The following is a 13048-nucleotide window of genomic DNA, read 5'->3' on the forward strand; positions in this document are numbered from 1 at the left end:
AGTAATTTTTAACAAAATAAACAATATAAAAATACTTACATTTTCCACCATATAACCAATCTTTAGTGAATATTCAAGCCTTTACATTCTCTGGCAAGATCGTACTATGATATTTGTTGATAATTTCACTACCAACCCTGAAAGCAGACTCTAAAGCCACTGTAGTAATAGGGATACTCAAAATGTCTCGTGCCATTAATGAATCACTGGATATTGGTTTTTATTTTCTTTCCAAAACTGAAGTACATCCAAATCTTCTTTGATAGAAGCCTATTCTCATTTAAATACAAATCCATCTGTGATGTATTCCTATTCAAGTTATAGTGTTATTTCTCATACATGGTAAATTCATCTATCTCATCAGTAAGATTAGAAGAAACTCTCTCACTAGAATATGCTACTTGTGAATCTGCCATAATTGAGGGATATAATTGCATATAATTATCAAACATCATATGCAGTTTCTCACGAATCTCCCTCATATATGTAGAAAAATTCTCGAGTATATGTTTGTCAAACAAAATTATATACGTTACAACATAAAATGTGGATCCAATATCACAACAAAACTTAAGACAAAACTGTAACACTTCCAATATTTGTTAAATTTATCATGCATCGTCATAGCCATTTGAACAAAACCACCATCTAAACTATGCATTTCTTCACAAATTAACTGATGATTTCTAAACCCCATGAAAATATATATTAATAGCAGGATAACGAGATCCAGAAAATAATGTAGTGATATCATAAAACAGTTTCAAAAAACAGACATATGCAATGGACCTTTATCCACTCTTCATCTGTTTGAAACCATTTATAATTTGGATCAACTAACTGCAACTCTTGAAATGTTTCTCGATGCTCCAAAGCAAATTCACACATAAAATATGTTGAATTCCTTCTTATTGAAATATCCTGTTGAACTTTCTTTTTACAATTCATAGAGACTCTAGCAATTCAACAAATTTGACTTTTCTTGTTTCATTTGATTGTACATACTTGACAAATTCCTGAATTTTTTAAAGAGGTTCCTCAACTATTTCTAGCCATACTTTTACTATCAAGTTTAGAATGTGTGCTCCACAACGCACATGAAAGAACTCTCTATCACACACGAATGGACCAGCAATCTTCAAATAACACTTCAAAACATTCACCAAAACATCACTGTAAGCTGTATTATCCATAGTCAATGAGAAAATTTTCTTTTCAATTCTCCATTCTTTGAGTAAATCCGTTACCCTTGTCACCAAAGAGACACCATAATGTGGTGGAGGAATATGACGAAAATTCAATATCTATTTTGGAGCACCCAATCTTTATCAATATAATGAGCTGTAAGCGCCAGGTAACCATCTATAGTGGATGAACTCCATAGATCAAATGTTAAATGTATTCTACTATTCACATTCTTTAAGGCATGTTTAAGATTTTCTTTTTCTCTCGAGTACACTCTCACCATATCTGCTTTGATTGTATTTCTTGATACAGATTTTGCCTCTCCATTTAAGAAGTTGTACAAATCTTGGATGCCCTCATGTTCCACAAATTCAAAAGGGTAATTGTATTTTATAATAGTAACTACAGTCTATTCACGATACATATGTTGATCCAAAGGAGCCCCAAAATTTGTATTCTTTAACTCTCTCCACTTGCAAGAATCAAAATTCTTGAGCATATTAGATGTTCCAGAATTACCTTTTAATAAATATGTTTGTGCACATCAGTAGTCATTGATACAGTATCAAAACCATTCCAAGCAATTGATGTTTGCCTCCTAATATGCTTGGTTGAACTTTCTTCTATAGCTTCTCCACTTTTAGGTATAGAGTTTGTTGATAAAACTCGCTCAATATTGTGCTCTTCTTCTCCTTCCATTTGAACAAGTACCTAATATTGATTGCACCAGAGAATAGAAAAAAAAAATCCAGATCTTATTAGACCTCCCAATTCGCCCAAAACTAAATAAGAAACAAAAACTAATTGATCAATGACAAGATGGCATGAAAAATAAAATAAAATAAAATAGAAATATCCTTAGTGAAAGTACTTTTGTTTGAACATAACTCTCTATCAGAAGTAAATAAGAAACATGTGTAACTTGGATGTTCAATAGAAGTAATTGTGAAAGAAAGAGGGAGAGAAGATAAAATTTGGCAATAACTTGAAATAGTCCAAAAGCTTGGCAGCTAATCTCCATCTTGTGCATTTGTATATGGTGCCTTTTCTATGAAAGACATCAAAAGTTCACATGTAAGTGGTAGAAACCAATGGATGCATTGCATCTCAATTTGGCTGCTTAATTAACTCAGCAAGTCATCAAGAAGAAATGATATTTATTTCCCAAAAGAGTTTCTCGCAATCATCTTGAGCTTTACATTTAGCATACACGTTAAGCAGAGCATTTGAAGCAATCTGGCAAGAAACATGGCCTTGTTTAATAACATGGAAATGAAGACCCTTCCCCAAGTTTACATCTAATATTGCAGCACAAGACTTAATAGTATCTGCAAAACTTGATAATCAAATTTAAAGCTTGACCAACATTTTAACTTATGGAAAAAGAGAGAAAACACTTCTCTCATCTTGTCAACCACAATCTAACATCGCTTCAGTAATAAACACTACAAAACTTAACTCGAGGTTGTCCCATTTAACATGGCCTAACATTAAATCATCAAAAGATAATCTTGAAATTTGAGTTTATCTTCAACTGTAGTTTTCATTGGATAAATACTACAAATAAAGATATCTCTATGGTGCCCATTAGCCATAAAGGAGACTCATGAGTTCACAAGTAGCATAAATGTTTGAAAAAGTAACAACCAGCAATTCTGTCAGAGGAATTTCATCAAACAAATTACAGGTGTTACCAAAGATTAGCTGATTTAGAAGGCCAACCACAAATTATGGGAAAACATTTCGCAACAAGAAGATTCTGACTGGTGGGCTTGTGAAGAAGAATCGAATTTGAGGCAAGGTGTAATGGGAAGAGGGAAAATAGATTATAGGCATTACCAAAAATTATTAAGCACTAAAAGGAAATGAAAGAGCAATTAGCAGAAAGAATTACATATTTGTTGTGCAAAACCAATAGAAAAGAAGAGGCAAAGAAGGACCTACGATGATGATGAATTTGGGGCTGCTTTGTTATTAGGGCACGACACCACAGATAAGAGAATGTTGAAATTTTGATCTGTGTCCATCTAATGTTGCCGCTTTTAGTCATTTCTTTTATTTGATTTTTATTTGGTTTTTAAGTAAATGAATGTATATGGTTTTTATGTATAATCCATGTAAGTCCATTTAATGGTTTTACTTTGGTCAACCAATTAAAACAACTGCTATAAATGGATAATCAAAAATCATTTAATTATGCATTATATGGATGGATAAGTGGATATCATTCCAGATTGCTACCTCTAATCACAAATATCAAACACTATACCATTTTTATTCTATTCAGTTATCATGATGTATGGAAAGCACCTTACTTCATAATCAATAAAGGTGTCTTAAAGTAGAGATTAAGCTTATTGATTTATGCATGTTGGTGAAGGCAGTGGTGTTATTGACAACAATCTGTTTGAAAAGGCACTTAGAAGTTAGAATTGTAGGGATGGAGACAAAGTGGCGGCTTTGGGGACAATTGCCTCTACCGACCTTACCAAAATCTCCATATCTATATATAAAATTGTAATTTTGCTCCTATACTTAAATGAAATTGCTCCCACTATCCATAAACAAAATTTAAGCATTAGAGAATTCTTCCCACCAAAATCTCCATAGATGCATACAAAATTGTAGGTTTACATTCACACTTAAATAAAATTACTCTCACTGCCCATCAACAAAATCTAAAGTATTAGTGTACACTTTGTTTATATGTCTCTATATCCAAATAATTTAAAACACTTAAAATAAATGACACTACCTTGTTTAAACAAAGAAAAAGACTCAATTTGCATTTATTTTTCTTCTTCGTCTATTTTAATGTGCTACCAATACACAAATCTATTTGAAAAGTTTTTTTTAAAACTTTTTTCACTACACTTTGGAACACACAGACATTGCTCATTTTTTATTTTATCTTAACAAAATCTAGAGAAAATTTATTAGGGTTTTGAGAGGAGAAGTGGAAGAATATTTATTTGGAAAGTGAGATTTGAGAGGTTTTGTTTTGTTGCTAAATTGTGCATATAACTTTTGGCGTATACTGTTAATTAAACTTTTTTTTCATATTATAATTATTAAAATTTCATATGTTAACTTTATCCCCGCTGAATTTCCTTTCTAGCTTTGCCCTGCTTAGAAGAATCAATATTTCACTAATAATGAAATGAAGTGATTTTAAGTTAAGTTTTTTATAAGCTAGGTGATGGAGTGGAGAAATTTTTCTTTCTACCTATCACAAATTATCAAACTGAAGATTAAATCAAATTGTTAAATTGTTAAGTTTCACTAAGAGCCTAAGAGCCTGTGTATAAAGGGAGCTAGGTGATGGAGTTAAATTGTTAATTTTCATTGAGAGCCTAAGGGGCCAAAGAGACTGTGTATAAGGGGCAAGTATAAGAACTTGACTAGATCAAAGAGGTGTTCCGACACCTCCTTTGCATTTTTTTCATTGCAGGTGGGGTTCAAACCCGGGATCTACAACCCAAAGAGGGACTTAGTCTCTTTTTGGTGACCACTGAGCCAAAGTTTCACTAATTCTGATTGGGTTAACTTTGCTCATAGGTCATATAATATGATGGCAACATAATACATAGTCGGAGAACTTAATAAATGCAAGTTGGGAAACAACTATGCTTTACTTATTGCACTCTAATTTTTTTCAACAAATATTTCAAAATCTCACTCGATGTTTAGTTTACTTTCAAATCCTGATCAACATTTATGTTTGGTTCTAAAAAAGAAGAAATTTTGTATTTTTTTTACTAAAAGAAAAATCCCATTACTCCAAATTAACGTGTTCCCAATTATCACAAAATTTAATGAGTAAAAAGTCATTAATAAGTGGCCAAATTGCCCTTCTTTGTATGAATATCAACAGTTGCTTTCTTTTCTTCACACAATCTCAAAATTTCTCTCTCTCTCTCTCTCTCTCTCTCTCTCTCATAGGTGGAATTTTGTTTTGGTTTTGGGGTGGAGGGGGGCTGGTTGAAAAATTAATTTTTTTTGCTCTTAAAACGTTGAAATTTAAAAAAAAATAACTTTTGTATAAATTTAAACTTTTGCCTTCACCAAAAAAAAAATTAAAAATATTTCAAGTTATATACATAAATTTTAATTAAATTAGAGTTCGTCACCCCAAAATTTGTTTTTAATTCCGTCTATGCTCTCTCAACAAGTGTAATAAGAACAAAATGCCCAAATACATGCATGTACAACTTAGTTGTTGAAGTAAAGGAGGACATTTTGACCATTTAACTAGATTAAGTAATATGAACGACTTTTGACTCATTAAATTCCCTACCTGCGGATTGATAGGAATACATTACAAAAAAAAAGTTGTGTAGTTTGAGGATGTATGGTGCTAAAATTGTCTGTTTGGATTAATTACTTTTAGAAGTGTTTTGAAAATATTTTACTGTAGTAATATATATAAAAAACTTTTACTATAGATATTTTTGGAAGGATTATTGGAATATACTTTGGAGTATCTTTTAAAATTAAAATACTTTTTAAAAATTAATACTACCACCCATAACCCCACTCCCTCTTTCTCCTCCCTTTCCCTTCTCCTCCACCCCCAGTCTTCCCTTCTCCCCCTCGATTTGGTTGCGGCTGAATTGCAACCAAAAAGTACCAAATCTTCTAGTCGCGATCTGCCTACGAGAGGGGGAGGGAAGGGCCGGAGGGTCGCGGGGAAGGGAGGCGATAAGAGGAAGGGTAGGAGGGGAAGGAGAAAGAAGAAGACAGGGGGTGGTGACGGTGGTGGATGGTGGTGAGGGAAGGGTGGCAGCAGTAATGGGTAAGGATAGTGGCAGTGGTGGTGGGTGGTGGGTGGTCGTGATAGGTGAAAATTGTTGTAAAATTTATTTTTAAAATTTTTTTTGTGTGTATTTGTGAGTTATTTTTGATATATTATATGAATGAGATATTTTTTAAGTTATTTTTATTTATATATTACTGTAATATTATATTTAAAATACTTGTTTTTAAAAAATAGGAGAATCCAAACGGAGCGGATAATTTTTAGCACTTTGCAACCCAAAGATAGTCCAAGGGGGTATTTAGAAATTCTCCAGAACTACAGGAAATTCTTACTTCCCTAAAACCTAGATTAGACCCCAAAAGAGCAAAATCCCCCGCCCCACTTGAACATTCCTCTCTAAAAAAGACGTTTTCCTTTGCAGATTACGATTGATAGTCGATGCTTGTTGATGAGAATCCCAATCGGATCTTCAATTAAGCTTCAAAGGGCCAAAAGGGTTCTTCCTAAATGCTCTGTTTCTCTCTTTCCAACCCCTGTTATTTCATGTCTTCAATCCTATGTCCCCTCTTCTCCAAAAAAACTGGGCCTAATCACCAGATTTTAGCTTTCCATAAATTCTCTATACACTTGTTTTGTTCTAATTCTCATACCAAGAACCCTCTTCCTAGTTGAATACCTCTGTTTTCTGCACAAGATGAGTGACTCCAAGTCCAAGGTTTGTGTCGTCTTTTGTAATTTTTGCCATTTTTAAAGTTGTTTGATTTTTATATTATATTATTTATCGTATTGGAAAGATTTACCCTTTACCTTTGTGATGGTTTTGTACGTTAGTGAGAATTATTAGGTTTTTCAGTTCTTTGTTTCTGCTATATTTGTGAAAGTACTGAGAAGAAGCTCAGATTTTTGTGTGTTTGAAGTTGTGTATGAGTCTTATTTCTGGAATTTAGTATACTTGCTTGAAATATTTGGTGAATATAAGTTGAATTTGCAAAAAATTTAGTCCTTTGACTGAAGAATCAACAAAAAATTTAAACTTTGAATGTGATTATGGAGCATTGTTTTTAATTGTGCTATGCGTATGATTATAAGAAGTTGTTCTTTCACCCCATTTTACTTGTTTTTAGTAGTACGGGATTGTTTCTGTAATGTTGGGTTGCTATTCCAGAGAATAAGATAAGTATTGCAATTAGTAAGTATTTTTTTTTAGTAGTATTTTTTTTTTGGGTGTTAAGTATGTATCAATTGCTTTCCAGTTGAAAATTGTTTATTTTGATTGGTCAATGTGAAATTAGTCCAAAAGAAAGGCATGTTGGAGGATGTGTAAATATTTAGTTGGTGCATCTCTAATTAGTTGCTGTCAGTATTCGTTCTCAAATTACTGGGTGCTAATGTTGCAATGCTTTTCTGGGTGACTTTATGATGTTGCTGCCTCGTTACAAGTCATTGATTAATGAGTGGCCATCCAGTGATTACTGTTAATTTTTTGGTGAGTTTGTGATTTTGCTGACTCGCTATGAGTCATTGACTGATTTATTGCCACCCATTGATCAATGTTACCAGTTCAAGGAAGTCTTTAGGTGGACTTGCCTGTCTTGCATTTTGAACTTACTTTTGTGAAGCTGTTTTTTGAAAAAACTAGATGGTTTTCGCCTTCTGTTTAGTTTTGTGGTTGCAACTTAGCAGTTAACTGGAGAATTTTTTAGTCATTGGAGACCATAGTCTCTTCCAATTGGGGGATTGCTTAAAGTAATATTTTTTTGAAATAACAGTACTGGGAGTGTTTGGATACCAAAATTATTCCAAATAATATTTCGCTTGCATCACAAACACATTTTTTAACCTACCTTTTTATATTCCCAATCACCTTTTTATCTCACATACATCATATCACAAAAAGTGCTACAGTAATTATTCCAAATAATATTTCAAATAATACACTATCCAAACAAACCCTAGTTTCTTTCAAACAAATAAGAATCCAATGCAATAGAAAAATATTTTTTTAATGATTTTTCTTCTCCCTTGGTGGTGTTTGGGGAGAGGAGAGGGGGGAAGTTGGTTTTTCTATTGATATCCTCATATGGTGAGTACTTTGATGCTTTTGCTTTTCTTACCTATGGTTTGCTCAATGTTGCTTTTCTTTTCGTATTGCAGGTGTTGCTTTTTGGTTCATTTACGCAGGATGAAACACAAACTATGCTCAACCAATCATTTAGCAACAGTACCAGGATTAGTAAAAAGAAAGAGTTGCAAGTTGATTCTGCTAGCCCTGTTCAGGAGTTATCTTTTGGTAGTTTTGGCAATGACCCTGGAATACAATTTGGTTCAGTGAAAGCACCTGTAGATTCAATTTTGTCTGACTTGCAAAGGGGCAATGAAGGGCATGGTGTAAATTCAGTTCATAAGCCCATGGGAGGTGATCTGAAAGAAAATGGAAGTGTTGACCAATCTATTCACTTCTATAGCAATGGGAATAATGAGTCCAATAAAATTGATGTTTTGGACTTGTCTGTATCATGTGTATCTGGAAATGAAGATGAAGCTTTTAATAAATCCCCTACCTTGAAAGCACAAGTTCTTGATGGCGTGGATTCAAAGGGAGCATTTTCAAATGGAACAATTAGCGATTCCTTGGATATGAAGCAATTCAGAGAAGCCCATCAGAGGTTACCTGATGGTCCTTTTGTTGCTTCTGCTGACCTTCTGCCTCGAGGTCTGATCAACTCAGGGAACCTGTGCTTCCTTAACGCAACATTACAGGCTCTCTTGTCATGTTCCCCATTTGTTCAGCTTTTTCAGGAGTTAAGAATATGTGATGTTACTAAGGTGTTCACGTCAAGCCCTTAATTCGATCTTTCTCTGTAGCCTCTACTGTTATATTATCTTTTAATCTGTTATGTGTAGACCATTATTCTTAATTTTTTTTCCAATGTTTAGGTTGGCTTTCCAACACTGGCATCATTTGGTTTGTTCATTAATGAGTTTAGCTTGCCAAGTGGTGTGAATGCAAAGAGAAAAGATGTTTCTGTTATTGAAACTGGTCGGGCTTTTCGTCCTGCCATGTTTGAAGTGGTTCTGAAAAATTTCACTCCTGATGTGCCCACTAGCACAGTTGTTAGGCCAAGGTATGTCTGCATTGCACCGTGTATCTCCTTCCAACTTATCCTGATACTTGCTGTCATAATGATCTTTTTCCCTCTCTGGTTTAGATGATCATTTTTTTAGGTTAGTCTGTTAAGGCTGATAAATTAAGCGTTGCTTTAGAGGCCTTTTTTTCTATAGCTTTGATGATTGAGTGAAAATTTTTGTCTTTTTGTTGAAGGGATTGCATTAACTACTTGAGTAAATCATGTACTAGAAATTCTCAATGCATAAATGTTAATATAGGTAAACTTCTGTAGTTCTTGAGTAGCTTGAGGTTAACAGACAAGCTGAAGACTACTATCTTGAAGTTGATGATTAGTACAGGAGTTAGATGGAAATGACATTGTTGATGGTGTAATTGAGTTCATTGTGCAGAATGTGTTGTTAAGGCATTAGATTTTATTATTCGCTTTTGGTGTTGTAGCATGTGAAAAATTAGGTTCTGCTAGAGAAAAAGTTACCGCATAAGTCCATTTTATAGTTCCTTTATTCCCCCCTCATCTCGTTCAACATCATTATACATGCGTATCTGAAAGCTACACCTGTGTGTATGTTGTACTTTGAGGGCAGATGTCCTGAAAAGTTTGCTCTTTTGTATATTTAGTAAATTGTATTATGATTGACTACATCATTTAGGAAGCCACTATTATCCTTTACAGGCAAGAAGATGCTCAGGAGTTCCTTAGTTTTGTCATGCACCAACTGCATGAAGAATTACTCAAGCTTGAAGGTCAGTCAAGCTTGAATGGAGGAAAATCATATGTTGTTTCTTCAGCTGAAGACGAGGAGTGGGAGACTGTGGGCCGAAAGAATAAGTCTGCTGTCACAAGAACACAGAACTTTGTTCCTTCAAAGCTAAGTTCAATATTCGGGGGACAATTGCAAAGTGTTGTGAGGGCAAGAGGTAATTGTATTTTGGATGGTTCTTTGTTGCAGTTGAAAATATGGTGGCTTAATGTGGTGCAGTTAAGTGGAAATATATTATGATACAAAATTTTGTTTAAGTTATTCTACCTTTTATGTATCTATTCAACATGAAACAAGTCCTTGGTGGTACATGATATGACAAACATAAACGCATTGATGATTGGTTCATTAATTGTTCACCTAGATCTGGTACCTCTTTGGCCTGTATATTTTGGTTTTACTACTTTACATATTTTTGGTGCAATTCATTTCTGAAAAAAGGGTGGGAGAGTGGAGTTGGTTCAAATATGATAGTGATTCAATACTGTGGTTGCTTAGCATTGATATTTTCTGTTTCCTGCTTTTATGCCTTGTGTGCAGTTGACACCTTTTCTTGATTGTGTGATCAGTTAGTTTTGGATCTTTCTTTACATATGTCCTTTACGTTTCTATCTTTGCAATGTGAATAAGTTCTCTATGTAGCATAATACCTGAATTATTTTATTTTTAAAGGTTTATGATTTTTTTTATCCTATTCTTATGTGAAATAGGAAATAAAGCTTCTGCTACTGTTCAGCCTTTTCTTCTGCTCCATCTTGATATCTCTCATGAAGTTGTCACGATTGAAGATGCTCTTCATTTATTTTCTGCAACTGAGACACTCGAGGAGTATCGAACATCAGCAAGTGGAAAGGTAATCTGTCTTTATTACATAATGTTGTATTTTTAGTGTATTTGAAGATCAGTAAGCATGAAAAACTTGGAAAAGGAGGTTGGATCGAAGGTTGTCTTTTGCTTTTCAGAGAGCTTGAGTAGATAGGTGGGAGTTTATAGTTCTCAATAATTGTCAGGCTCCAGTCTGCTTCTTATTTATGATTGCCCTTTTGTGTTGTTCAGATTAGATGAAATATGGTAATTTTAGACCTTTAGGCCTCTTTATTGTCCACCATGAAAACATTTGATTGCATGATAATTGCTTTGCTTATTAGACCTGACATTATGCAGTGTGGTTTTTTCTTCTTAAAATACTGTTTTTCAGTTGCTGGACTTCTTTCTGCTTGAAACAGACATGCAAGTGTTGAATGGATGGTTTGGACACGTTTTTATTTCTGTTTTTAATTTTTTGCCCTTGTTTATTTATTCTTTTGGTAGTTAGATACTTGGTGGCTTACATAATCATAGTTGGATCGAAGTAAAAACTTTCTCTATAGATAATGAAAATGGATGAGTGAATTAGGACCAATTCCTTTAGCTGGGGTTTGTGGGAGGAAGGGGAGCAAAATATGTCTCAATGTGTGCTTTCTGGTAACCATGGAAGATTTATGTATTGTCTCTTGTGTGTGCTTTTATATTGGAATTGCGAGTATAATTGAAGAATCTTGGAATAGCATAATGGGCTTTAGTTTTGATTTAAATGTTCATGATCTGTCAGGCTGGATTTGCTACTGCAAGGAAATCTGTTAGCATACTGACACTTCCCAAGATAATGATTTTACATCTGAAGCGGTTTGGATATGGAACCCGTGGAAGTACCAAACTACGTAAACCAGTGCGATTCCCTTTGGAACTGGTCCTTAGTCGTGATTTGCTCGTTTCTCCAACTACTGAGGTAGGGATCTTCCAGTGCATAATATTTTCTTATGTAACTACAAGTTTTTGCATAATAAAATAAATACTTTCATGTTTCAGAGTGTTTATTGTTGAATCAGATGCTTCCTGTAGGATGGAATCTCTATTCCTAATTCTCAGAACAACAACAAACAGGTTCTTTTTTCCCATGATGTCAGTCAGCAATGACAAATTGGGAAAGCAGAAGTGTACTGAGAACCTAGGTGGTTGCTTTTGAGTTTTGTGTAATTGGGAAAGGTTTTAGAAACATGGAGAATTTGTGGCAATGTGTAGCTAGCACCTAGCAGTACTTTCAGCCACTTTGGCAATTTTTTGAAAATTGTAAATGAGATTTAGTTCAATTCTTTTGTCTTGCAATTGTGCAGGGACGAAGATACCAACTTGTTTCAACAATAACCCACCATGGAAGAGAAGCATCAAAGGGGCATTATACCGCTGATGCATGGTATCCCAATGGTCAGTGGTTGCGGTTTGATGATGAATCTGTCACTGCCATTGATACTGGCAAGGTACTCCATGATCAGGCCTATATTCTCTTTTATAAACAAGTGCCACGGTGAGAAATAATCTGTCAGTTAAAAGGCCTTTTCTCTGGGGAAGATGAACCTCTTGGTACTTGCAGAACTGCTGAAGCAACTGTGGAAGCAAATCTTGAACACCCAGATGACGGTTGAGGATAACAAGAAATTTTGTAATTCCTGTATTTTTTTAGAGCTTAACCGGATTATATTGGTCCATTCATTTTTATCATAACTTCATTGTGAGGGGCAGAGAGAGCGACGACAAAATAAAAAGGATTAAAGGCTTTAATGTGTTGAAAGAGGGTTGGTAAAGCTGCAAGTACTAGTAACCAATGTTCTGGACATCAGAGGCTCGTTTTAAGGGATCAGCAGTATGCAGAATTAGCACTTATGTTGCCTATTCTTCTATGCCTTTTTTCCCTAATATTGGAAATGGGTTTGCGGATTTCATGATTCATGTTTCTGTAATCATCCATTCGTAGCCTAATTTGTATTGAACAATTACCTATGGTTGCTATTAGTTTTAGTTTATCATGAGTAATGTATATGTTAATTAGTATTGTCATCAGTAAAGTGTAAGTTAATTACAAAATAACAATTTTTAGAAAAAAAAAACAAATAGCTTAGTTGACCTGTATAGTGTTGAGTGCAGGGCATGCACATAAAATTGAGCTCAATCCACAATTAAATTTTATATTTCTAAATTTCTAAATATTCTATGGGTTATTTTTTGCAAGTATATAGGTCGTAATTGAATATAGGATATTAAGAGTCAAATTCACAGAAAAGAATTAAGGGTTGAATTCACATAGAAGAATAGACAATCACCGGTACTATTAAAATTTCTCTATTATTTAAACAATCAACAAATTGAAGAAAATAAAAGTATACTAAAATGTACAAG

General features: G+C 34.1%; 1 protein-coding gene and 1 long non-coding RNA gene across 3 annotated transcripts; one reads left to right on the forward strand and one right to left on the reverse strand.

Moving 5' to 3' along the window:
• Positions 1-1415: 1415 nt before the first annotated feature.
• Positions 1416-3275, reverse strand: LOC140037268 (uncharacterized). The gene is made up of 2 exons (XR_011841188.1): positions 3130-3275; positions 1416-1896 (listed from the first exon to the last, which is right to left on the reverse strand). It is a non-coding gene; the product is annotated as an uncharacterized lncRNA (long non-coding RNA).
• Positions 3276-6319: 3044 nt separating this feature from the next.
• On the forward strand, positions 6320-12709 carry LOC113732460 (ubiquitin carboxyl-terminal hydrolase 24-like). Of its 2 annotated transcripts, none has more exons than XM_072080435.1 (7): positions 6320-6659; positions 8099-8770; positions 8882-9069; positions 9748-9992; positions 10546-10688; positions 11427-11603; positions 11989-12709. In XM_072080435.1, the coding sequence occupies exons 1-7, from the start codon at positions 6639-6641 to the stop codon at positions 12181-12183; spliced, it is 1641 nt and encodes a 546-aa protein (XP_071936536.1). In that variant the 5' UTR covers positions 6320-6638; the 3' UTR covers positions 12184-12709. The 2 variants fall into 2 exon arrangements, with proteins under 2 accessions (XP_071936536.1, XP_071936537.1); XM_072080436.1 differs by lacking the exon at positions 11989-12709 and adding an exon at positions 11684-11791.
• The last annotated feature ends 339 nt before the right edge of the window (positions 12710-13048 follow it).

The sequence above is a fragment of the Coffea arabica genome, chromosome 2e (assembly GCF_036785885.1).
Source record: "Coffea arabica cultivar ET-39 chromosome 2e, Coffea Arabica ET-39 HiFi, whole genome shotgun sequence".
NCBI lineage: Eukaryota > Viridiplantae > Streptophyta > Magnoliopsida > Gentianales > Rubiaceae > Coffea > Coffea arabica.